Genomic DNA, 26,499 nt, shown 5'->3' on the forward strand with positions numbered 1-26,499 from the left:
TGAATGGAAATGAGTGTAACCCCTTTAAGCAGCTGCATGTGAAGATTATTTGACAGATTTGTGTTTCTGTTGCCCTCCTTTTCCACAGCAGCCCACGGAATATTTTGACATGGGCATCTTCCTGGCTTTCTTCGTGGTTGTGTCGCTGGTTTGCCTCATTCTGCTCATCAAGATCAAACTCAAGCAAAGAAGAAGCCAGGTTAGTGTCTAAATACGCACTCATCACCAGTGTGGAGGACCAACAACTTGAGAAACTTGATTTATTGTATCAGTTTGAATCACAAAGGACCAATCTTATGTGTGCCTCTTACACAACACCATGCCTTGTTTTTCCAGTCAACACGACTTCACTTAGAGTTGCAGGCGTTGAGTCAGGCGACAGTAGCGCTGCTGTTGATTAACTCCTCTTGTGTGTTTGGGAAAAAAAAAATCTGTGGAGGCTTACGTCAGGCGCATGAGTCAGGATAAGCATTTAATTAATGCTGATGAGAGGATGGCTGCTGGAGCCAAACGCACATAAATGTCATAACAGAGCAGAAAACCTGTAGCGGCATCCGTTAAGACAGGTGTAATCCTGCCAGCACACGTGTGTGTGTGTGTGTGTGTGTGTGTGTGTGTGTGTGTGTGTGTGTGTGTGTGTGTGTGTGTGTGTGTGTGTGTGTGTATAATGGGTGTGTATTTGTGTGTCACAGCAGTGGATGACTTGGTTGTGACTTCCTTTGGTGGTTAATTAACAGCTCACACCAGGAGCAACTTTGTCACATGTAACAACCTTTCCTTCCTGAACTGTGAAAAATTAATGAACTCCTGTGGAGTAAATATTGTTTATACAGTATAAACATTTTCTATCCAATTTGGGTTTGCACTCGCAAGACTACAGTTAATTACCAACTGAAAATACAGATTTTAAAGTCCTCGTTTCATGTTTGTCAACCCTGTGATGAGAGCGACGTTCATGCCAAAGTTCATTGCTCTCTTGCAGACCAGGATATCCACATGTCCTTAAAATGTCTACAATTATCTAGTTGTGTGGCAACATAAAGGAAGAAACACCCTCTGGAGACCCTGGTTTAGTTCAGCCGGAGCATAAATAACTTTATACATAAGTGATGCACTAGCAACTCAGGCAGTGACTGCTGTAAATCACAATGTCTGCTACACATGTGAATCATTACGTTTAATCCGAATAAGTAGTTCTGTATGTGTCAATTTATCAGTCACCATTTTTTAATAAGCAACATTTTTAAGGCAACATGAAGCAAATTAGAGATAAAAAGAGACCAAAGAGTCAGAGCCAGAGAGAGTTGCTAATGCATCAGTCAAACATTGCAAAATGATGTACTGTGTCAAGGGGAAAAGTCTCAAATCATGACAACATCAACCCTCTCACATTAACATCAGCAAAGAGGAACACAGTTCAAAGTAAACGCTTGCCAACTCTGACTTTAACAGGATGTTTGCTTAAAAACATCATCACTGAGTTAAGTCTTATGACAGTTTTGTCATTTTAATGTCTTATTTTGGCTACCATTCTACAGAGCTTTAAAAGGGCCTTTTTAAAAGTTAAATGTGGCTCATCAAACATGCAGATGTTCCCGCTGACCCTGTCCCACCTTCCTCCCCACCACAGAGCTCCATGAACAGAATGGCCATCCAAGCCTTGGAAAAGATGGAGACAAGAAAGTTCAAGGCCAAAGGAAAGGGCCAGCGCGAGAGCAGCTGTGGAGCCTCTGATTCACTGAGCAGCAGCTCCACCTCTGACTGCGCCATCTGTCTGGAGAAGTACATTGATGGGGAGGTAAGAAAATAGACTTACCCTTTAATTTTAATTAATGACTTTATCTGCTTTGTTTAGCGATTGGGGACTTACATATCTAAAAAAAAAAATGATTCAAACAATGGTATTTATTGCCATAAACTGTGGTTTGCTGTTCTATATGGGTTGTTATACCACTTCTTACAATGTATACAAAAATGGGCATTTCTTGTCACGTCAGTCCATGTGTATTGGTAGCTAATGTATAAAAGTGACAAAACACTTTAAAGTGTGATTTTTAATACCTAAACTTGGACCTTTTTTTAAATTGAGCTTTCCTTTTAAAATGTATCTGGAACGGGAAAGTTCAACACAGACACAGAAGTGATGTACATCATCTGGTGTTGGTGACTGCTTTTTATCCAAAGTAACTTGTAGTACTATATGTGCAAAAGTGGACCATGTGGCAGCCAGACCCCTTATCTCTGGCAGTATTAGTGTGTTGATCTACCCACTGAGCTTGTTTTCTTTTCATTACATATTCTGTAGACATGAAACATAATGCAGTTTCGTGGACAATAGAATGGAAGTTCCCCTGATGTGCTCGGGGACCGCAGTCCTGCAAGCTTCGGTGACGTTCTTTCCGGCGCCTTTTTAGATGTTTAGTTCAATCTTTCAGAGCACCTGGAGTGATAACGGTACCCAGAGTGCAGTGGGTTTTGATTATGCTTCCTGTTTTCCCAGTGTGGCCTTCTTTAATCCTAAAAGGAGTCATTGTCAAAATACGTATCTTAATCTTGGACTTTGAGGGTTTACTGTAATAGCATTGCTCATCCTCAACACGGACACTGGAGGGACAAACCCCCAGTGCCCAGAGGGACATAGTTGGTGTGTTTTTTTGTGGTTATGTGTCTCTTTGGTAAGGGGGAGAAGAAAACACAACAAAGCATGGCGCCAGGATTGCACGAGGAAGTGGCAATATAAAAGGCTGAATGGCATCAAAGCAGTTTTTGAGCAGTGAACCCAGCAACAAAAGCTCGGGTGGAAATGAGCCCAAAGATGAGTCACAATAAGCCATAGAGTAAAGTATTTATGGCAGTGAAAGAGCTCTCACTGGAAAAGAATATTATAATTCATATTCACAGTGCTCCTGCTTTTGTGTCTTGGAATTCCTCCATGGCAATTCTCCATCTGAATACAAAGTGTTGCATTCTTTTCATATCAATCCTCAAGTGTAAGCCTCTTGTTTGTTTTGTTCCAGAAAGTGGTGACATTGAGCATAAAGATTGTATTTGTACTGTGGTGTGGCATCTAGTTAAGATTTTTGTTTGAGGAGCCAACTTTACATCATGCCACAGAGTTAAAAACCTGATTAGACTCACAGCCATCACCACAATTGACAGTTCTGTATAGATTTGCTGCCACCTTCTGGACATTCAGTTGCTCTCAACCACACATTTATTCACCCTCTGAGAAATAAAACCCTGTTGCAGTTTGTCATATACATAATTTAAGCGAAAAAAAAAAAAGAAATTACTTTAGACCTCTATTTAAGTTGACCCATTTCCACTAATTCACCTACATGACGTGCAGCTACCTCTAATTGTGATTTACAGTAGTTAGTGCCTGAATTGCTGGTGCCCTGAAATATAACTGAACTGTTTCCTAAAAATACTGCAGGATTACTCTTCTGCATTTGGTGTTGTGAATGAACACTGTACTTTATTACCTTTTTTTTATATTAAATCCATGCTACCAGGCAGGACCAAAGATCCTTACATTAATAAATAAGTAAGGTGAGCACAAGTTTTCTCCTAGCATTTCTCTTGAATTAAATTAATAGCAACAGTTCACTTTGACATTTCACTCACACCTCAGTGTATGTACGCTGGACTGTTGCCATGGATTTAATTAAAGAAAAATGTGCGAAAAAAACCTTTGAGTGCCTGCCCTACTTGTTTGAGTTTGTTCACCTGCTGTAAGGAGACATTGTGAACATGTTTTTAATTAAGTTATTTAGCACACAAATTACCAATATTGATTCGAAATTTAACATTTAAAAGTTCTAATGTGATAATCAATGTAATTTAAAAAAATGAAACAAGGCACAATAGTTGATATGTGTATCGTATTCTATTTGTCGTTACTGTATTTGCTGCTGACAGTACAGGTAATATCTGACAATTAAATCTTGCATTTTCCCCTACAGGAGCTGCGGGTGATCCCCTGTGCTCACAGATTTCATAAGAAATGTGTCGACCCCTGGCTGCTCCAGCATCACACCTGTCCCCACTGTAGACACAACATCATCGGTGAGTTGGTGCACAACCTCTGACTATTTCGCTTTGATGTTTAGATAAAATACTCTGTCAGCAACAGAAACGCTTATTTAACACGGCAGCGGCAGATGGTGGCCCACCATTGAGTCGGTCCAAGGTCGCCAAATGCTTGCTCATGGTGGGATTTGTTTGGTTCTCTGTAAATAATATTATAAAGAGTATGGTCTAGACCTGCTCTATAGGAAAAGTGCAATGAGATAACTTCTGTTATGAATTGGTGCTATATAAATAAAACTGAATTGAATTATTTCGTTGAAGGAAAAAGATGTTCCCTGGTTATAAAAGATATTCATAAAGTTATTTTTCATTGAGAGATTCTAAATGTTAAATTATTTCTTTGCACAGAGCAAAAGAAGGGAAATCCAGGACCAGCATGTATGGACCCTGGCAACCCAGTCCACAGCCGGCAGCGGGTGGTGCTGCCAGTCCATTATCCCGGCAGGGTGCACCGTGCTGGCCAGGTGACAGCCTACCCAACCAGAACCAGCATGGACCCCCACGGCAACCCCATCACCGTGCTTACTGTGGACCAGCACCCAGATCCTCAAGGTCTGTACCCACCCCAATCAACGTCTGCCTTTCTCCGGAGCTACCACCCCACCCTTCATCTGGACCACTCGCTCAACCCCCACCACTGCGGATTAGAGCACCGAGGACCCCCCGCTTACCCAGCACAGCCGCATCATGCTGCTTTTAAACGACCCAAGTTCCATGGTCGCAACTTTTCCAGAGCAGCCTGCTTCTCGCAGTACGAGACTATGTACCAGCACTACTATTTTCAGGGGTTGACTTTCCCTCAACAGCCTGAGGGTGGCCAAGGGCCTGCTATGGCAGGGCAGCTTGGTGGTGGTGGAGGAGGAGGGGCCCACAAGGGCCACCACAGCAGGGCCTTTCAGCAGGGGCTGTTATACCCCACAGTGGTACACATGGCACCTGCCTCTTCTTCAAGGATAGGTGATACTGGCAGCACTTCTGGCCTGAGCTGTTACCATGGCCACCGCTCAGTGTGCAGTGGTTACCTTGCTGACTGCCCTGGTAGTGACAGCAGCAGCAGCAGCTCAGGCCAGTGCCACTGTTCCTCCAGCGACTCCATGTTGGACTGTACCGAGGTCAGCAACCAGGGGGTGTACGGTAGCTGCTCTACCTTCCGCAGCTCGCTGAGCAGTGACTACGATCCTTATGTCTACCGGAGTAAGAGTCCGTGTAGGGGCTCCACGGGGGAAGCAGGGGCTGCAGCTTGCACCACAGTTCCTGCTGAGGACTCATCATCCCCTGCTCCCTTGGGACATGACTGTCTCCAGCTCCCTCCTGGAGCTTCGGGATATAACTCGGGGGACCACCTCTCCAACTGTAGTTTGGAGCCCAACTACAGCAGTCGCTCATCACTGGAACCCAGGGAGAACAGCAACACTAGCACTACCTCAGCCGGAGCTCCAGAGGCTACCGGAGCAGACAGGGGAAAAGGGGCGCAGGAGGAGTCAGGGGAGCTTGGGGCTGCAGCCTGCAGTTGCTGCTTTGAGGTGCTTCCTCCAAATGTGGAGTGCAAAGGGCAGGACTTGGACCAAGCTGGGCCTCTGGCTACAGGACGCTTTCACAGGGGGATGGACTTTCAGAACTCAACCTCCAAGAACTACTTTGCTCCTGAGCACATGTGCCCTTCCTCAGAGCAGGTGAGCTACGAAGGGCTGCCTTGCTGCTTCTACAAAGAGATGAAGGTCCACAGGGCCGCAGCAGGGCGTTACACCGAGGACTACGCTGTCAATGTGCAGTATGCCCATGCAGACTCCGATGCCTGCTCTGGACAGGGCTGCTGCGAACTCAACCAGAGAATACCCATAATTCCTGAGGACACAGATTGTGAATTGGGCACAGGGGCAGAGACCCAGAGCAGTTTATTGCCCATCAGTGTCACAGTGGAGGCAGAGGTGCGGACAGGGGAGCGACATGAGCCCAGGGAGGGGTACTTCACCTCAGGACAGTTTAGAGGTCAGCCATACCCTCAGGAGGAGGAGACCAGGGCTTTGTTCCACCCTCAGCTCTCTGCAAGCCACACTGCAATGGGAAGCAGTACTTCAACAAATGAGGGAGGTCTGGGTGTATGAACTTGAGCCCAGAGAGAAGGGACTCAAAAGTATGTATTTGGTACCGTATCAGTCAGTCAGTCAGTCAGTCAATCATTGAAACCCTCAGCTGCCTTGTTCTAACCTTGCTCTCTGAGCGCTGAATGTTATCATCTTAGATTGTGTGGCTTTCTACTGAAATGGCCTGTCATTTCTAGATATACAGTGTATCAAGTTCATTCCTGTGGCCACAAACGTCTCAGCACCAAACTATGTTACCAGAGCACTGAGACAAAGTGATACTACGAATATGGATGGAGGTTGTTAACTGAAACTAGAAGTAGGCTGGTATTGGCATCTATTTGCAGACTGTCTGCTGTCATCAAGGGTTAGGTCCCTTCAGCGCTAAGTAATCCGGGTCCATGTCTTGTGAGATTTTTTTCAGATTTTGTCAAGTACAAGATATCTAGACTTTTGTGCAAGATCTAGGAATCTGAGATTTTTCTCAACAAAAAAAGTATACTCTTAATTCACAAACATCTACATATATGTGCGCACATGAACACTGACTGCCTATAAAGCTTCAACCACCAACTCAAATAGGTTGTACGGACATAGCTATACCAAAACAGAAAGACATGATTGTTTGTTTTTTTTTGTTGTTTTTTAAGAAAAAAAACATTTTTCAAGAGCAGGGAAATGGGTCTTTCTAAGTGTCTGTGACCCACACATTTCTCTGAGGAGAAGAAGCTATATATTACAGAAAATGCATAGAAATGTGAATGCAAGGCTGACACTGGTCTCTATTCAATTTAATACAGAATTTGTTTTATGCATTGCATTTTTGTCCAGTAGTGGCCTATCTGTATGAGATGTGCCAGAGCAACATGAAAGCCTTTTGCTGGTAAGCTATTTGTAGCAATATCTAAAGACACTGCATCACTTTTAGTCAAACTCCAGACTAGAGTGACAGTGTCTCGGGGTCAGTAGATTTCTTCAAAAGTAGAGTAGCACTCTACGGCTGCATTTCCTTAGTAGTTCCACTTCCCCTCAGCCCTTGGTATTACGTCCCACATACGTCGCATTGAGGCCACTTGGAGAGCAGAGGGAGAGTGGGCAGTGGATTTAAATGGAACGCACCTGCCCCTGTACACTTTCAGCCCAAACTATCACAAATCGATCGCCAGTTGTAAGCTTAGGGCTATACTGCATATTACAAATCATCAGAAATCCCTGCAGACTAATTTCAATGAGGCGAAGGCATCTTCTGCGTATACTTGCAATATGTAGGCACTTTGTAATTAGCTGCATCAGTGTCGTGATTATCATAACTATTATTGCTACGGGTTTATAATATCTTGCAAAACTATTTTTCCATGCGTTTACAGATAATGTAAACGCATAACTAAAGGTAAAGCGTTTGGTTTATTGCGAACTGCCGCCGAGCAGTTTATTATCATTAAAAAGTAATATCTCACTGATACTTTTGCTGCAAAAAATAACACTATCTGCTAACTAGGCAACAGGAGTTTTATGCACATTACTGCCACCTAACAATGGACGTATTTTCTTGCAGCAAATGCATAACTTCATTGCATTGTGGGTGATGTACACCTCTGAGTGATCATTGTTGACTGCTCCCTCAGCCCTCCGAGGGTTGATCTCACTAAGTTCACTTCAGTTTTTCAGACAAATGGAAGGACTCTTATGATGGTGGCGGGGATTCCCCCTGAGGGCATGTTGAACGACTAATGAAACGCAGCCTACCTCTTGTTTTGAAGCCCTTAAGTGTATTTTTGCTGTCACTTACCCAATTTCCTCAATGAGGTATGCTCTAATAAATATCTATAAAAAGGTTCTAGCATGTATCAAAAGGCCAAAGGAAAGTAGCTGGAAAAGACTCATATTTCATAAGGGTTCCTACTGTACTGTGACTTTTTTTTTTTTTTTTTTTTTTTAATCGATGCAGTTATACATACCACAGTATCTGTTTGAATCATATCGTGCCATGCATAATACATATTCGTGATATCAATGCTTGTCATTCATGCCTTTCTGTTTGTCCTGCAGACTGTTTTTATACTGTTTCTATGAAATATACACATTCTCTACACAGAGGAAAACTTTCTGAAATAACCCTATTTATAAGTTAACCCAGTGCTGTAATCAAGTGAGAATCTAATCTTGCCTTTTGCATAGAGATATGTACCTACTGCAAATATAACATTTTGGGGTACTTGAGTCACTATTTAATTTTTTTGTTATTGTTTCTAGCACTTAAGATTAAAATATGTACAAAAATTAATATTTTTTAATTTTTTAAGAATATAATTATTTTCTGTCATTACCATTACAAATGTTTAAAAAAGGCTAGAAATCAATCTGTGTATATTTCTGTACCTGTATAGCAAACACATTTCATAAATGGAAATATGTTCTCTGAATATTTATTTACTAATATATTTATCTTTAAGCCATGTCTTATGTTCAGAGTGTATGAACGTTTGAGTTATTTGGTTGCTTTTTATTTTGAGAAAAATCACTAACATGAGACTTTGTATATACATGGTAATTGCACACAAGACGATTAAATCTTCTCTGACCAAAAAACTGATTTTAAAACTTTAGTACCATACAGTTTTGTAATTAAAGTGTACAAAGATCTGTAAAATATACAGTTTTATTCAAGTAACTGATGTTGTGGTGTCCTCCTTTCCATTATTTGCATTCCACATTGAGATTTTTGCTTTCTAAAAGTTAGTAGTTGTAGTAATAGTATTAGTAGTAATAGTTAGTTTGCCTTCTGTAGCTTTGAGAATAATCCATTCAGACAGAGATCGACTTTTGCAAGTTTTAATATATTATTATTATTATTGTTATTAACCTGATACACCTATCGGAGCCAAAACGTAGCTGTTAAAAATAATTCTAAACTGACTGAAATCACTTTCCAGTAGTCTTAACACTGATACCGTGACATTTTGTTCTTAGTGTGGCATTCTTTACACTAATATAGGTATTCAGTACAGTTTGATGGAGAAAAAAAATACAGTCAATAAATATGTCCACTGACCTCTGATTCTGTCATTGTGCAGTGACACCTGCAGAAAACAGCTCTGAAATTCATGCCTGTGAACTCTGCATGGCTACAGCTTGTCATACAGGCAGAAAAGCCTGAAAGAGTCTTTTTGCTTTTTATAGGAGGTGTTAGGAGTGCATCTCACAGCTTGAAACCAGAGTGAAGAGCCACAACTCCGCCAGTGAGGTTGTAGTACTGCACACAGTAGAAACCTGCGTCCTCAATCATTCGTTTAAATTCCTCCTGCAGAAGAATAAGAACAAAGGAAATGACTTACCAAACACCAATCTGACTATTTGCAGTATTGTCACTTTCTGGATTCAATGTTGGTATCACATAATTAAAACAGATCAAAAAATGTATCACGTAAAAACAAAGTTCCAGTTTCTAACTGTGACTTGCCGCTTTCCTCTGTATAAATTCATTATTTATATAAATGTAATATTTGCTGGTCAGACAAAACACTTGAAGACGTTACCTTGGACTCTGAGGACGTGGTGGACATTTGTGACTTTTTATGTCATTTAAGGGCTAAACATTGAATCAATTATTGGAAAAAACAGTCGATAGAATAATTAAATTGGTCATTAGTTGCAGTCTCAGTAGCTAAATTAATAATAATAATAATAATAATTTGTGAAAAAAGCCTAAAAAATGTCTAATGAAAACATCAATACAAGAAAAATATGATGAGCAAAAACATCAAACTTAAATGACAGAAGCAACATGATGGAAAATTGTATAATCTGATGATCTGAACAATCAAACGGGGAATAAAAAATTATTTAAAATAGCCCTAACTTGGAGTGAATCATGGGAAGACAGAAATAAAAGAATGAATTTTTCTCACCTGGTCTGGGAACTTGCGAATGCTTTCTACCAGATACTGGTATGACTTCCAGTCTCCAGCGATCACCTCTCCCAAAACTGGGATCATCTGGAAACTGTATGCGTCATAAAGCCTGAAAAAGGAAACAGGATACAAGTTAGCAGGGGAGCCAAAAGCTGCTTTCCCAGAGCTGGAACCTGCTGCCAATCCCTAATTTTTCTATCATACATGGACTTCATCTACGTCTACATTTCTAATTTAAAATTGTTGTTCCTAAACTATTTGTTTAGGTAGAGTAAATCAGCAAAAAAATGCTTTATATTATTATTATTTTTAAGTCAAACTTCAATTACATTTGTAAAAACATCTGCAGTTTAATGAGTTATTTAGTCAGAGAATTACTGACTGGCCCGTTAAAACCATTACATGTAGCATTTTTATATCTGTAAATATAAAACGTGCTGCTTTTGAGGCATATGTGGGATTATTTGACCTCACCTAAAAGACTGGCAGCCTCATCAAGCCTCTACAGCAGGGGTAGTTAACCATGAGCCATGGAGCGACAACAGTCTGCAGGTTTTAATTCAAACTGGTCGTCTCAACAGGTGAGTTCACTAATGAATTCTTCCTCTCCACTTCAAGGAGTGCTAAGGTTGGAGTCGTTGGCTAGAGTGAAACCCTCCACAGACTACTGGCCCTCCGTGGCACAAGGTTGGCCACCCATGCTCTATGGTACTATGCAGCCAGGTCACAAATAACAGGCTGAACTGCTTTGAAGTACAAAACCAGAAGAGGGCAGTCGTAGAAAAGGTTTCAGTCGTAGTCATCTGGACACTGTTTTCAGAATCAAGACGTTTCGGCTCCCATCCGGAAGTCATTCTCAATTGTGAAAATGGTCTGAGAACTCAGAAATTTAAGCTACTCTGTGTTGCTTAAGCCCTGCCCTCAGGAAGGAGTCTACCTGAGTGTCTGCTGTTTGCCCTGCCTAGTTTCACCTGAAACTGACCTTCTTTTGTTTCCATGATGGCCCAGTAATCAGGCCTATTGTTTTCTGGCTGCACCTCCCTCATCACTGTTAAGAACCTGATTAGCATATGATTGGCTTGACCAAGGTGTTAATACACTGTGGTAAACAGTTGGCAAGTTGAATCTCAGACAACCATTTCTGTTTAAATTCTGAAAACAGTGTCCAGATGACTACGACTGAAACCTTTTCTACGATGGAACACTCCTGGACGAATGAGGGACTACACCGTCTTATTTAGAAGAGGGCAGTATTCGTCCAAACCACACGAAGCAAAAGGTTGTTGAGTCTCTCAAATTTGCAGATTATGGAAGGACACAAAAGCCAGTCAGATAATAAAAATATATATCAATAAATATCTTTGAACATTTATGTTTAGTAAAGCTGAGGAGGAGCATATATGGGAAATGTCTCAATTTATCATTTTTTAGGAAAATTCTATTAGCTGCTTTTCAGTAGGTAACACACTTAACAAACGAAAGATGTACCACATAAGCACACAACAACCTCCAGGAGCGAAAACAAGCTGCAGCTGTTAAAATGTGTTGCTGGATTTGTGATGGCAGTAATAAATCTACAGAGACCTTCTGAGATTTACAAGGTTGATTCATATTCACACCAAGTCATCCATCATGAGCAAACACTCCTCCTCACCGTGCCAATACAGGATTTGTCACTTTGCTGAACTCTAAGCACATGAACCTGCCGCCAGGCTTCAGGACCCGCAGAGCCTCCTGCAGTGCCTAAAAAAGGAAGAATTCGTGTTGGCATCATTAGTCAAACAACACATTATTAATCAGCTTAATTAAATAATAATTAATTAACTTAATTTTAATGATCAATTAATCATTTATCAAGCAAAAAGGCTAAATATTTGTTGGTTAAACCTTCTTAAATGTGAGGATTTGCTGCTTTTCCCATGTTTAATGTCATTGTAAATTGAGTATCATTGGATTTAGGAAACTTTAAAGACAGACAGACAAATCAGTAATGACAATAATCGTTAGTTGCTGCAATTTGACAAAACAATGTTTAACTGAGTCATCTTAATGCATGTGCACGAGATGGAAATGTAATCTTAGGTGTAACATAAAATGTAACCTAAAATGACAATTTTTAAAGAATTTAACGCATGTGAATCAACGTATTGCATACAGATTTATTACTTTATTATCTCTTTCTTTGTATATTGTTCTAACACATTTTATCAAATAGATCACAGTCAGAAAGTTGACAGTACTGGTGTCTATAAAGCAGGTAGCAGCTCAGCATCCTATTGAATGACACACTGCTTGTTAACTCTGTTCCACTAACAGGCTGATGTCACTAAGTGCAGAGCTGTCGTCTTTTAAACGGCCATCTGTGCATTAGAGAAAAGCTGTAGTAATGGTCGGGTCAGTTACCTGATCTATATGAGTGACGTTTCGAATGCCAAAGGCGATGGTATAAATATCGAACTGGTCATCATCAAAGGGCAGCTCCTCTGCATCCCCCACCACCCACGACAGACCTGATACACATCAGCATACAAAGACACAGAGAGTCAAAATGACAAACTGTCTACTGGTATCTTTATTTTAAAGACCAACTTCGCTTTCTACTCAGATTCCAAGTGCTGTGTGCTGATCGCAGTTTTGATGCACTAGTAGCTGTAATTCCAGTTTGTAAACATGTGACAGTTTTATACCAATCGCTCTGTTTCATAATCTTGCAACACTTATTATGTTCAGGTCACGCATGGTTGCACAGAAATCTCACACACTTATATAATTCAAATTGTTCTGTATCTGCACTTCAGTATGTGTGCTGTACTCTGGAGTGTCATTTGAATGTTTGGAACTAAATGTCTGCACAAATTGAATTTATATTAAATCATCTGAGAATGTTGACATCCAGTCAAATCACAGCTGTAGAGTTTTCAGTGATAACTCTACAGCTAACACTCGGAGCTCAATAAACACGGATTATTTCACTGAATACATTTACATGCACACTAGTTTCCATATCACGAGTCTCCTTCTGCCTTTGATAGAAATGATCACATCATGAACTTTGCCCAAATAATATACATTCAAAAGAGCAAAATTATGATTTAAATCTGACAGTGTCTGATCAAAGAATAACTAAACAAGATTCTGACAATGCCAGCTTTCAACACTGTGCAGTTTTTGATACTCTATGTTTTTATGGACACATTTCGGTCGGTTCTCACAAGGTGGTTGAGGTTTGATATACAGCCCTGCAGACAACCTGGATAAGATATCTATCTACATGCTACAGTATCTCAGTTTCTTTCCGAACAACTCATATATCTGGCTTCCTCAAAACAAGGATAAGGGTTTATCCAGGCTCCTGTAACTATAGGATCTTTATACGCACAGTAACGTGAATGGGATATCCCAAAAACCTGATCTGTGTACATGTAAACATGCTCACTAAAACCTCCCACTTGAGGGAAAACGCAGGGATCAGATGTCTGGCTCGAGCACACTTGAAGCAGTTTTACAGTCAAAAACTTACCAGCACTGATGCCCACGCTTTCAGCTTTCTGCTTGCCCACTTTCAGCATCTCTTTGTTGATGTCACAGACCACAGCCCTGGATTCCTTGGGCCCGTCCTCATCCTCTGTGGAGTAGTTGTTGGAAATGTCCTGCCACGATGGCGTCTGCATGGACCGCGCCGCCCGCCGCTTCTGCCGCTCTTGCTGGGAACGAACGTACTCCAGGAAACGGAAGGCGATGTCACCTGCAGGGGAGGGTCAAACAAACAAACAAAACAGAAGTGTGACACCAGTCGGGGTTTCAGTTTGATGTTTTGCAGAGGTGCAGGCAAACCGCTTTACCTGTTCCACCCGCCACATCCAGGAGTCGCACCCCGGGCTGTGGGTGCATGACGTGCAGCAGCATGTCCTTCCACACTCGATGAATCCCCAGACTCATGGCATCGTTCATAATGTCATACTTCTGCGCCACATTCTCAAACACCTTATACACTGAAAAAGCAAAGAGAAAGAGAGAACGTCTGTCTCACTGGGAGCTGTTTAGGGTGTATTTTATGTTTTTACTCTGCTATACTTTATTTGATCATACTCAGATATTCTATTGCACTCAGGTTTTCATGCACCAATATACTTTAGATGTTTTTTCTCTTGATGCTTTTATGTTTTGTGTGACGTTTTGTCAGTTTTATACTCTGGTCCAGGAATTTTTTTATTTTAACTGTATTTTATACATTTGAAGTGAGAAATACATTTGAGTTTGATGTCAATAAAGATAGTGTGTACTCTGCAGCAGGAGTCAAGCATCAATTGCAGACCGAACAGAGTTTGTATTCCTACCTGACACCACGCCCCCCAAAAAATCATCAACCTGGTGAATGCTCTTTATGTTCATGCATGCATAATCTGTGTTGTGTTGTAAGCACTCCAAAACTTTTAATAAGTAATCTATATAAAATGTAGTAATATAAATGTCATAAAATCTAAATGGTCAAACAAAATAACATTTTAATTTGATTATGGTTTCTAGAGGTATGGTCTAATGGTGTAAGGTATGCTATGGTATAAGTATAGGAAATTGTTTTATATTCCTACCATTAAATTATGACACGCACCACTTTGATGAAGGAATGTGTCTGCATGTTCATGACTATAGCAAAATACCAAAATATCAGTCTGATAACAATCCACAGAATATGCTGCATGCATATTTCTGTCCGACACGCCATCTGTTTCTACAGACTCGATAAAAAAACCCTCAAATTCTATTCCTTTGCTTACCCATGAAAACAACACTGCTGATACTATATGATTTAAAACGCTATACTAATTAATGCCTACCTCCTTAATTTTTAGAGGTTTTTTTAAACAGAAGTGCCACTTCTTGGATCAATTGTATGCCGAATTGTCCAGCAAATCCTCGCGATCCCCAAAACATCTCAAACCCCGTCACTGAGGGTGTGTACGTTTACCGAGAGGCAACGAACTTTTAAACAGCAAGATTTCTGAACGAAGTTTGTTGTCCTAGTCTGTTCAGAACGCATCTGTTTGTAAGCTTTGCTGTAACTCACCTCTCTTCGCCTTCTCTGTCTCTGGCACCGTTTCGAAACCAAAATGTGTACTTCTTTCTCCGGCTGCATCGCTAAAACGACAGGACGACGGCTCCCAACAGCAACCTGACCGACCTGAAACTCCAGCAGCGGTAACTTTAATATTTCTATGAGAAAGACGGATCACCCTCCGGACCAGCAGTCTCATGGATGCGGCCATGTTGCCTGATTATACAACTATGCGACAGTCTGTCGTCATTCACAGGCGACGGTAACATTTTTTCAGACTTGATACTTTACAGAATTCCTGTGGGTTGTACAATATTTTTTGTAATTTCGTACCAAAGACATCGACTATCACAGAATTGTTACACATTGCCACAATAGAATACGCTGCATTCTTCGTTATTATTTTATTAGGTTTCTATAGAGGACTTACATGTGCTTCTTTTATGCTCTACTCTAGTCTAACTGGACACAGAGCCTATACCTGTACACATTGGCTGTTTATTAAGTAAGCTACAACGTTAAACTAATGCAGTCTAACACATATTTTAGGGAGATATTAAATTAACTTTTATGGTCATTTTGGAGGTTACAGTCTATGATGCAATGCGTTATAATTTGCATTTTTTAAAATTATGTTTTAAATCAGTGAGGTTAGACTAAACACTATAACCTTCATGAAGGTAGGATTTATTGCAGGATCTATGGGCAACTGAGTGTAGTTTGGATGTGTACATTTTTATACACTGAGGTATCTCATTGCCAATGGAATAATTGCTAATCATATATAATATAATGAACTGTAGTGCTGCATTATATTAATTTTCAGACATTTTCTTTAAAAAATACATATATTTGGGGAGCAATTTGGGCTTCAGTGTCTTACTCAAGCACACTTTGGCATGTAGACAGTGGGAGCAGGGGAATAAAATCACCAACTGCACAATTAATCGCCAGCCAGCTCTACCATCTGAGCTGCAGCTTATCCAATTTACAATGATGTAAAACAGAGAAAAGCTGCAAATCCTCACATTTGGGAAGCTGGAGCCAGTGACTTAAATGATAATACAATTATCTAAATGGTTCTTGATTATTTTCAGCACTTATCAGCTGTCCTGAAGGAAGAGGTAAAAACGTAGTGTATATAAACAGCTTTCAGCAGCATAAAGCTACACCAATAGAAGGAAAATCTCAAGCATTAAACAGGCCAATGCATGTACTCTAAACCACTGAAGGGCATGAGAGTGCTTTAATTGCACCAGGGACAATATTGCAGAGCGAGGCAGATCAAAACAGACAAGTTCCTACACAGCCAGTAAACCTCGTTCACACACTTCTTTTTCAAATTTATCAAGGGAGACCATTTTTTTCCCCTAACAGTACCTCTCTCCTAATCTACCTGACTTCAGTACCCTGAGTGCAGAAAGTGGCAGATATTGTCTTCCATTCTTCTCACTTTCTCATTCTGACAGTAACCAGACCCTGCGATGTATTGTCCTATTGTTGCCTCAATTACTGGTCGACTCGGATCAGAGGGATCAGTTCACATCGCTCTCTTTTCCTTGGCTATGGGAAGGTTGACCGGAGTGGGATCTGCAGGCCAAGGCTTTTTCACGGGGACCCAGAGGAGTGCTGATAAGGCTCCGACTCTTAGTTGAGGATTAATGTTACAGTCGCACAATTGCTTTTGAGGAAAAAACATTTTGGGGTTAATGGGAGGATGCGTAGAAGGCCACAATGATTTGAGATCTTACTGTGGTTGTACGGATGACAGAACTTATAATGGAGGCCCTACAAATCCTCAGCTAAGAAACCTTAGAAATTCAACATTATTTGTGACATTTCTGGTTGTTTGTGGCTAATAAAGATTATTTTATCAAACTTGCAAGCAAAAAAAGAGATACCGGTGGTACCAAGCAATATTACTGGGGTACTTTGGAGGAAATGTGGTCAGACATCATATCACCAGTAGAGGGAGTAAGAGCATCATTTGCTGTTTCTAGTTTCCTGTACCGGAATGTGCGTTTCTGATAGAAGATGAAAGAATTTAATGTCTAAATAACTTGAAGCCTATAGTGGGTATTATGGGGTGGGGGCAGGGAGGGAACGACCATAAATTAAATTCTACTGTTCTACTATTTTTTTTACTAATTTAAAACACACTACTGTATTCTGTAAATATATTTTAACAATCGTATTTAGTATCATGCAGTGGGCTAAACATCTGCTGTTTTCCCTATTCTGGTGGCATCGTCGTGTTCCTACAGTATTGTCTATCTGGTACCCCTTGAAGGAGCCCCCTGATCTTCGTTTTGCTTTGCTGTTTAGGCGGTGTATGTAGTCTTTAAAATGCATTTTGAAAACACTGAGTGAATAGATTTTTCAAAAATACTTAATTTTATAATCAATTCAGTTTGCAAAATGGGAAAAGAAATCTGATGCAAAGACACATTAAGGTGGAGAAGCTTCTTTTTGCAAAGTTTTCAGACTCATAGGCAGGTTAGTATTGAACTGGAGGACACATTTAGTTTGTTTGGAGTTAACTGAATAATTCATTATTACGAGGTTGAACCTTGGTAAGTGAAAGAAAAAATGGTGTGTGTGTGTTTCTTTGTGTTTGCGAGAGTGACAGCAACAGAGAAACTAGTGTGGATTTGTGGCTGAAAAACTGTTAATCTTATTGTGTAAGCGATAAACCGGCAATACAGCTGTTTTTATTCATACTGTAATCAAATTGTTGACAGTAAGGATGCTATTTTTTGTTGCTGATTTTACAGAGTAAAATCTTGTTTATTGATAAATTCAGACCAGTGGCGTGCGCTCTCCTTGGTACTGACGTGATGTTGATGTTGGCAGATTATTGTGTGGATTATTGCCTTGCATGGCCTCTTGTTTCTCTGTGGTAAACTAGTCCAGTAACACCAGGCTGGATGTGATGATTCTGATTTTATGAATACTACTCTTTTGAGCTTTGGCTGCTGCAGCAGCAGCACCTGTGACTGGCAGACAAATCTCCTCCCCGTTATCTGGAGACTGACAGTCTCCATCCTATAATATACTGATATCATATGAGAAAAATATCATAAACTCACTCTTGAGTAGGTACCCTATTATATGATAAATTTAAGATAACGTTGGGTAAGCCTCGAGGTATAGGAGGTGTAAATGCTAGAATGTGGTATTTTAAGTATTACAGTATTTTCAGCTCGTTGTTACTAAACTGTACCACATATGTTCATAAGTCCAGACAGAGATGATAGGAATATTATAGTACAATTACAGAGGGCCTTAGATAATAAACTGTGAACTAGTGTTCCGATTTTCTATATGATTCAGTAGGCATACTTTTCGTAATTTCTATACTGTGTTTATTAACAGTATTACTGATTATATTATTCAGTGACTGGGGAAGAGGGCCCACAAAAAAAAGTCTTGCCCCCCTTCCGCCAGTAGGCCTGTCACGCCTGAAGCTCTGTGTTTCCTGAGTGACTTATCATGTTTGAGAGCATCAGTAGGATTATTATATTATGAAACAAGTTCTGCACAAGGTTTTTGCTGTAAAATGTGGTTCCGTCAGAAGCCTCAGAGGTTCACAGGTAACTTGATTTGGGAGCTTTGGAAGTCTTAGGCCTCCTGTACATCCAAGACATTTTTCAGGAAACCTTTTTTGACAAATTGTGAGTCCTCCTTATTGCAAATGCACTTCCATAGGACCCTGTTTGGAAGCACTTGCAAACATTTTAGAGGATTATTTTGCTTCTACCTGGAGTTGCAATTGTCTTGCAAACAACAAATAGCGAGCACACGCTCCTGCCGAGTTTCTCAGAAACAAAACCAGCCCTTAAACAGTTTCAGAGTGAGCACTAGATGAAAGAAACACAGAAACACCTTTCATGAATTAGGAAATCATCGTTGCATACATCCCAAGTGTTCCAGCTTATTACACGTCCTTCCATGTTTGTTTTTTTCATGGTGTTCCAGTTGTAAAGCTGAACTCCTGCTGTTCCCCTCTAAAATGTGCAGGTTGCATGCTTGACCTCATCCCGGAGGGGAACCAATAGGTTACACATGGCACTTCAAATCCTCCCTCCGTGTGTGTGCATCTCCAAACAGTCTGGGAGTCATTTCACATATCTGATAAGTATTTAGCTCCACAGAGAAAAAGGGAGAAGGGGGTGCAGATGTCCCACCATGCAAACACTAAAGCCTGAATCTATTTTTTCAAATGGAATGGTTTCAAATGAAAAAGTCAATGGGATTAGCTTGATCCGTTTTTTCTGGCCCATATGCTTCTCAGCCACGTGTGTACGTAATATTGTGTACGATTATGGAATAAATGGTGTTTTATTAAGAGGACGGAATGAAACAAAAGAACAAGTACAATACAAGCTTAAGAAACATGCATACAGTGTTTATTTTGCAACCAGGACACATTAAATAAAACTACAAAGGTACTTCACTTATACAAAAGATAGATTATATCCCATTCACATACAAAATAACAATAATTTACTGTATAAATTAAACATTTCACTATTTTGCTATTTACAATTTCATGAAAACAATGTTTTGGCCACTCCAGATCATTTCGCTTCTGGTGTTTTCACGCATCGAGCACTACAGGACATTCACATCAACTACAGTTTTGGATAAGACAGTTTCCACCGCTCAGAAGATAGCGTGGAATTTTCCGATTGACTGGAGGATGGGACAGAAAATGGGAGTTTGCATAATTCACCAGGCTATCCAAACAAATATGCCCTTGTTAGATTTTAACTGTCAGATTTCGTTAGCTTGTGTTTGTTTTGAATGCACATTAATTTCCCATCGCTCTCACATCTAGACTCTCTTTTCTCCCTCTCTCTATGCATGGTCTGCTCTGAACATCACAGACCCAAGGGCATGTGCTCTTGTCTTGCAATAATTAACATGAGTTACACTTGAGCAGACAGGCAGAACATAGAACAGAGTCCCATTTTTACAAAGGTCTGATTGGGGAAGAAAGGTTCTTCATATTTTTTATGGGTTTCAAATTCTGATTTGAGATTGAGTCTGATTTTGGAAAACTATAAATCTTTTGACTTGAATGTCACTGTGAGGCTGCATCATGCGTAAAATATAACCTTCTGTGTCAAGTGCTCAGGTTGCTGCACAAAGTACATTTAGGTTTTTTTCTTTTCACTGAAACTCAATGCAAAAGTGAATAAGTACTGTTTCGACTTGTAAGTAGAAGTAAATTTAAGTGCATTGACGTTTCAAACCTCTTCTTTATTAATCCTGTCAGCGATTAGAAGATTTTTGGAGCGACCATCTGCAGAAACCCCTGCTAACATTCAGTCCCACGACAGGAAAGGCCAATTACTATGCCAATGGCAAACTAGTAGATTTTGACCTTTCACAAGTAGCTTAAATGTCACAGCAATGCACAGAAAACCGTCACAGCTGCAAACCTGCTGTCAGCTTGTGCATAATACCATTGAGTGCTTTTGGTTAGATTTCTGTTTGGGTATATTGTTTGCGCTCAACCTTTTGGCCTGAAATCAAGCTGACAAGTAAAAGCTTCCAGGTCTGAAGCGTCTTATAGAATTTAGGCAATTGACTGCTGTCTAAGGAAAGAAAAAAATGCATTCCACCTTTGAGCTGAGTTGACGAGTAAGTACAAAAAGCACTTTGACGGGTCTCTCAGATGCTTTGCTGAGACACAAAATGAAAGAGCGGACATAAATATCATTCCCACACTGAATTACATAATATACAACAATATTCATCCCCCCGTAATCAAAAGACAACTTAATGTGAACAATATGTTCAGTAAATGTCCAAGACTACACATAAGAGCACACACAGAAATTAAAAACAAACATTTCTTTTTAAGCCTTATCTGTTACTACATGAAGAGCTCTATTCCAAAAGGCTATGTGTTCATTTTGGGAAAAAAAAAATCATTATCTAATGTCCATCATGTAACAAAAATGTAAAAGATCCAGTCTTGAGAGGTGTTCAGTTGAGTGTATGTGTAAAAAGACTAATATTTAATGCATTCAATCACTGTACAAGATGTGGCGTCATTTTTTACTTTACATTAAAGTGGTGAAAATCCTATTTTGGACTGAAACTCTTCACATCCACGCTGATTTTAAAGAAGTGCAGACTCTTGTGAGGGACTCCAGTCTGCTTCGTGAAAGAAACAGATGTGAGGAATCTGAGACAAGGGAAGAGGAGATCCTTAAGGCACTTGAACACCATCAAACCGGAAAGACTCCCACCCACAACCGAGCAGAAAAAGCCCTCACATCTTTCCTCCCTAAATGGCAGTTTGTCTGCAAACTGCACCACCCAACCCCCTCAGTGAACGACGCTACTTCTTCTCTCCACCCAAATCCACATGAGCGCTGAGTGAACGAGTGGGCGAGCATGCTCTCATTCTCTCTGATCTTTTCATTTTACGGCGAGTGATTCATCTCCAAAGTGCTGTGATATCTACTTTCTGTGACGCTTCCATGTCCTGTTCCCCTCTTCTCAGAAAGCTAGTTGTCATGTAAAAAAACATAAAAATTAAAAAAAAACTTTGCATATGGAATCAAATAGACAAATAAATACACAACTCTTTGGATGGGAGGATTCTGGTTTTTGGCTGCAAATGTTCATTGTCCATATGAGGCAGTTAAAAGAGTTATACAAAACTGTTAAGCTGTTAAGTGTTACAGCATATGTGTATCAAAGACGCCATTTCTTCATCCTCTCCTTGATACTCATGAAGATTTTGGTTACCACTGTGACTCTGAAGCACCAGGAAGAGGTAAACCTTCCTGTTTCCTAAACTGAACACAGACAGTGAAGTTAGCCGTTATTCTGCACCCGACTATGTTGTGTTTTCACTGGTGAGCCTGCAGTCTGGAAGGGTTTTTTGGAGGTTGATTGTTAGGGACATCCGTGGGTGATGGAAATAGAGCCTCGCTGAACCAGAGAAGCTTCCCGCATTTTAAAAGCGCCCTTGAATCTTTGTCAGAGCTGCAGATCTTCCTCCATCTAATCCTTCGCTCTCCCACACTGAGGTCACTGACAGCCCGGCCTGTCCCCCTCCTCTTTGGGGCTGAGCAGGATGGAAGGGCCCAGCCACTTTGGCCCACGGGCCATTTAGTAGCAGTCACTCAGTTGTTGGCTTGTTAGCGTAGCGCCTCTTAGAGTTTCATTGTCTGAGGGCCTGGCATCTGACGGCCCTTGTACAGAGTAGTTGTGGGTGGCGGTAGCGTTTGGTTAATGGTGGAGCGCAGCAGTGGCGCTAGTTGCCCACCAGGGGGCTGAGGTCGCCGTGGTGGTTCTTTAGCTTCTTCTTGAAGAGAGAAATGGTGGAGGGTCGGTACAGGATGATCCAAGGCTCAGAGGACGCCGTGCTCTGGCTGCAGCTGTCTGAACCGCTGACCGCTGGGATGTTCGGGGACCTGAGAGGGAAAATGAGGAGGAGAGGAAATAAGAGACAGTAAAGACAGAGAAGAGGTAGAGAGAGAAGAGTAATAGTAGAACATGAGAGAGGGGAAACAAAAGAATTAGGAAAGACAATAATGGAAAGGGGTTAAAGGAAGAAGGTGATGTGCATGTTGCATTCATTCAATGCCTGGTTTATTAAAAACACAAACTAATGGTAATTACAGTGGTGGATGTTTTTATAGGTTTTGTTATCTTTCACTTGATGATGTTTATTGCACTCAATCTACCACTATTGATGGTCAAAATCTAAATAATTAGTTGTATTTACCTAAAATCAGCTTTACATAAGTTAGTAACATAGATTGTGCTTTGTTTTTAGATGATTTCACTTGAAATCATAAAAAACTAATTAAATATTGTGCCCTTTGGTGAAAAAGTTAGTTATTTCAGGTCAGTCCCTACAGTATTTTAGGAATCATTCATTTTGAGGGGGAATAAGAAAACTGAAAGACAGAAAGGAGGATTTATTAACTTTTTTCATTTTCACTTAAGGAAAAAGAAAGAATGTTTAAACATGTTTAAACAAATACCAAGAATATTAAGTCAATAGACGAGTTTTCTCTCTCAATGTTGTATTCTTTTGGATTGCCTGTGTTGCTGTTGTGAGGGGAATCTCTGAATTTCCCCTGGGTAGGATTTGAACATTTCTGGCTTTGGCGACTTCTAGTGTTAGTATCAGTAAAGACACTGTGGCAGACAGGAATGCATACCAATCATGAATTGACTGAACGCAACTTGAAGAATGCACTCATTTTCACTGGGGTTGTCCCAAGTTCGTAAGATGCGATTATCAAATAAAAAATCAACACACTGGGACTTTAAACAGGTGAATGTCACCCTGTTCTTTCATCTTTTCCCAATATGACATGAATGAAGCGTAATACTACAGATGAATGCTTTGATGCTTGGTTGATCATGCACACCTCAAACATCGTCATACTTACTTGACAGTGATATGCAGCAGCAGCTTTGCCACCATGGCTATGACTGTCAGTATGAGGAGAGCAGCCAGAGCGTAAATGGTCCACACTACAGAGAGGGAGCAACACAGTAACAAGACATCAGACATCAAATCGTGGTAAAGAAAACAAACTGAAGCAGACTGAAAGGATTAGCAAGAGAAAGAATTATTCAAGCACTGCTGGCGCACCTGTTAGCAGTGTTCAGCCAAATTGTCAAGAAATGGGGATGCATTATCATTGCACATCTGTTGTTTTTTGGTTGAGCAATACATCAGATAGCCCTTTGAGACAGAGTGCTCAGAGTTTGAAAAGAGTAATATTTAAAGGAAGTAAAAAAGCACCCTGTGTAGCTTTGACAAGAGGCCTGATTGTGATCAACAGGGAGACCCAAAGTAACTTCAGTTATGAGTCACTGACAGGAAAAAACAAGCGTCACGTAGCATTACTTCTATGTACAATCATAGGAAGTCACTCTGGGCCGAAGCTTCCAGAAGCCTCTCATCGAACTAAAATGATTTTAATATTTTCAGAGAAACCAGGTCATGCTAAATGGGAGCTCTAGCCAGGAAACCTCCCACAGCATCCCTGCAGAGGTAGAGAGAGGTGCAGTAGGTGCAGTGTATCATGGGTGTTAACATACTAGCGCTGTGTCCGGTGGTCTCGCCGCGTCCAGCCCACTGACCTGGCATGTTGTGCTCCGGTTTACCGGGGCTGGACGTGATCACGTAGAGGATCTGGGAGGAACGTCCTTTAGAGGTGCTGTTGGATCTCTCTGTGATGCCGCCAGCTAGCTGGGGCCCCGCCGTGCTGGAGATGTCCTCTCCTTCATCCTCGTCATCTCCTTCAGCCTCCATTGTTCTGGTGTCTTGGCTTCTCAGTGCTGGGGAAACAAGAATAAGAACTGATTTAGACAGGTTCATAGACAGTTGGATGTTGTTCCTTACACTATAAAGGTGTAGACATGAGATCAGATTCAAAACTACTAAACTTTCAAACCTATAAGTAAGGGTTTTTAAAAATATTCTATTGTATATATATATATATTTAAACCAGGAATACTTGTGCTTTTTATACTTTTATATTTGTCAGTACAACAAAATAAATAACACTGTTGCTAAGCACCATCACCTTCTATATTTCAATCACTGAAAATTGTGGACAGTAAGTCTTTATATAGCTTTAGAGTACGTAATTTGCATATAATTGTCCATCGATATTAAAGAATACGACAAAAAGAAAAGAGTATAAACAAGTTCAGAGAAGATGGAAGAGGCAAACCAACTGTCATTTTCATTATTCAAGCAAATATATTATTCATTTTGTACATCTTGCAATGTATAAATCATGTCTCAGTCTTAGTAGTAAAGTTAGTCTTTCTATCTTTTTATTAACCTTGTTAATATTACTTTCTTTAAGCCATATTGCCCAGCCCTAATTGGAATACTGTTACAATTCTGCAATGTGACATGTCACCGTTTGAAAATGTGACTATGTGAATGTATTATAGACTTTCCTAGCTCCCAGGGACAGGAGTGGTGAGTGGCAGAGACACAGAAGAGGAAAAGCTCTACCATGTTGTTGTAATTTTTACAAGTTGAGGACATAGATCAATTATTGCCCCTTTAATTACTCCTGTGGGTAAACTGGGCTGTGGCAACAAGCACGCAGATATAGGATACAGCATGTTGTTGAAAGTATATACAGCAGAATCACGAGTGAATATTTAATACTAACATCATTTGAAGAAACATCAATTTTGCAAGAATACTCAAGCGTGCTGTGAACATGTGGTGTTGAGAGCTTTTCTGTCTGCTCCAGACATGATTCAAAAAGTGTTTGCAATAAATTCTGTTTGTTTTAACCTGCTTACAGCACCAGATGGGCAGAGTTTGCTTCATAAAACAACAGTGCCAGAGAGCGTGGACTATTTCAACTCATTTATGTGTTCCCAGAGGAAACCAATATCCTAAATAACATCTCCACTGCCTTTCATTTACTTCTCCTAAAACAGAGATGTGATTTATTTAAAATCACTGTGTGATTTTGAGAATTTTCTTCCTACTTCTGAAACACTGCTTCTGAGAAACTGTGAATGTCTCACGCTGATATTTATGTGTCTCACTTGACTCTTTCATTATTTTTCCTACATCTTAATTTGCAGTAAGGTTTGGTGAAGAGAAACATTTATCAGCAATCTGTGATTGCAGTCATCTACAAATAAGATATGCTTTTCTTATTTGTCTCAGACACATCTTACAAAGAATGTAGATTTCCACGCCTCTGTCAATTGCTTTATTTAATTTGTTCCTCACACTCCTGTGTATTGATTAATATTTTATTCCACATTCACTGGCACAGGCCGGTCAACCACTCACTGTAGACGTAGTGACTAATTTCATTCATGAAACATGATCTCATCCATAGCAACAGGGTCAACCCCACTGATAGCTAGAAACTTTAGCGCCATTTAGGAGGACTCCTAGCGGTAGGATGAGACAGTTAGAATGACTGACAAGCTACACTCCAAACTAACTAGTAAACCCCACCCATCTTGTGTCCCACATAGGCTAAATCACCCAGAACTACTTCTAAATACTATTTGATCCAGGCCTGTTCCACTCTTCCATGAATGGTGGTTGGATGTTAAAGTAGCATGTTTTTTTTTTTTCCTTTTCATATAAATAGCTCAACCTGACTGTGATGTACCCAGAATTTCCCACATGTTCCCCATTTGCAAACAAAATACCATGCTTCAAACCCGGGCTCAGCTGAAACGCTCTGCCATCGTCATCTGAAAGCATTTATCCCGAAATTACCGTTTCGACCACTCAGCCTGCCACCGAGGAGATATTTAGTGCTGATACTCAGTTTAACTGTTGTCTTTCAGTTTTGTTTTTTTCCTCTGTATC

The 26,499-nt window shown here is 40.4% G+C and overlaps 3 protein-coding genes across 9 annotated transcripts in view; 1 reads left to right on the forward strand and 2 right to left on the reverse strand.

Moving 5' to 3' along the window:
- Positions 1-8,847, forward strand: part of znrf3 (zinc and ring finger 3) — a 138,532-nt gene extending 129,685 nt beyond the window's left edge. For 5 of the 6 annotated variants that reach the window (XM_044196957.1, XM_044196960.1, XM_044196954.1 and 2 more), the window contains 4 exons: positions 89-199; positions 1,631-1,798; positions 3,966-4,068; positions 4,441-8,847. In XM_044196957.1, the coding sequence (XP_044052892.1) occupies positions 89-199; positions 1,631-1,798; positions 3,966-4,068; positions 4,441-6,197 (2,139 nt within the window). In that variant the 3' untranslated portion in view covers positions 6,198-8,847. The remainder of the gene's footprint in view (positions 1-88; positions 200-1,630; positions 1,799-3,965; positions 4,069-4,440) is intronic. The other variant, XM_044196955.1, reaches the window with a different exon arrangement.
- Positions 8,848-8,992: 145 nt separating this feature from the next.
- Positions 8,993-15,397, reverse strand: coq5 (coenzyme Q5, methyltransferase). The gene is made up of 7 exons (XM_044196968.1): positions 15,156-15,397; positions 13,930-14,079; positions 13,608-13,832; positions 12,491-12,597; positions 11,742-11,830; positions 10,085-10,196; positions 8,993-9,477 (listed from the first exon to the last, which is right to left on the reverse strand). Exons 1-7 carry the CDS (start codon positions 15,352-15,354, stop codon positions 9,376-9,378), a joined length of 984 nt encoding a protein of 327 aa, XP_044052903.1. The 5' UTR covers positions 15,355-15,397; the 3' UTR covers positions 8,993-9,375.
- Positions 15,398-19,530: 4,133 nt separating this feature from the next.
- kremen1 (kringle containing transmembrane protein 1) overlaps positions 19,531-26,499 on the reverse strand; it is a 59,332-nt gene continuing 52,363 nt past the window's right edge. The window contains exons 7-9 of one of the 2 annotated variants that reach the window (XM_044196964.1): positions 24,273-24,470; positions 23,573-23,657; positions 19,531-22,582 (exon numbers count right to left, since the gene is read on the reverse strand). In XM_044196964.1, coding sequence (XP_044052899.1) covers positions 22,423-22,582; positions 23,573-23,657; positions 24,273-24,470 — 443 coding nt within the window. In that variant the 3' untranslated portion in view covers positions 19,531-22,422. Of the gene's footprint in view, positions 22,583-23,572; positions 23,658-24,230; positions 24,471-26,499 lie in introns of both variants that reach the window. The other variant, XM_044196963.1, reaches the window with a different exon arrangement.

The sequence above is a fragment of the Siniperca chuatsi genome, linkage group LG5 (genome assembly GCF_020085105.1).
Source record: "Siniperca chuatsi isolate FFG_IHB_CAS linkage group LG5, ASM2008510v1, whole genome shotgun sequence".
In the NCBI taxonomy this organism is placed as follows: Eukaryota; Metazoa; Chordata; class Actinopteri; order Centrarchiformes; family Sinipercidae; genus Siniperca; species Siniperca chuatsi.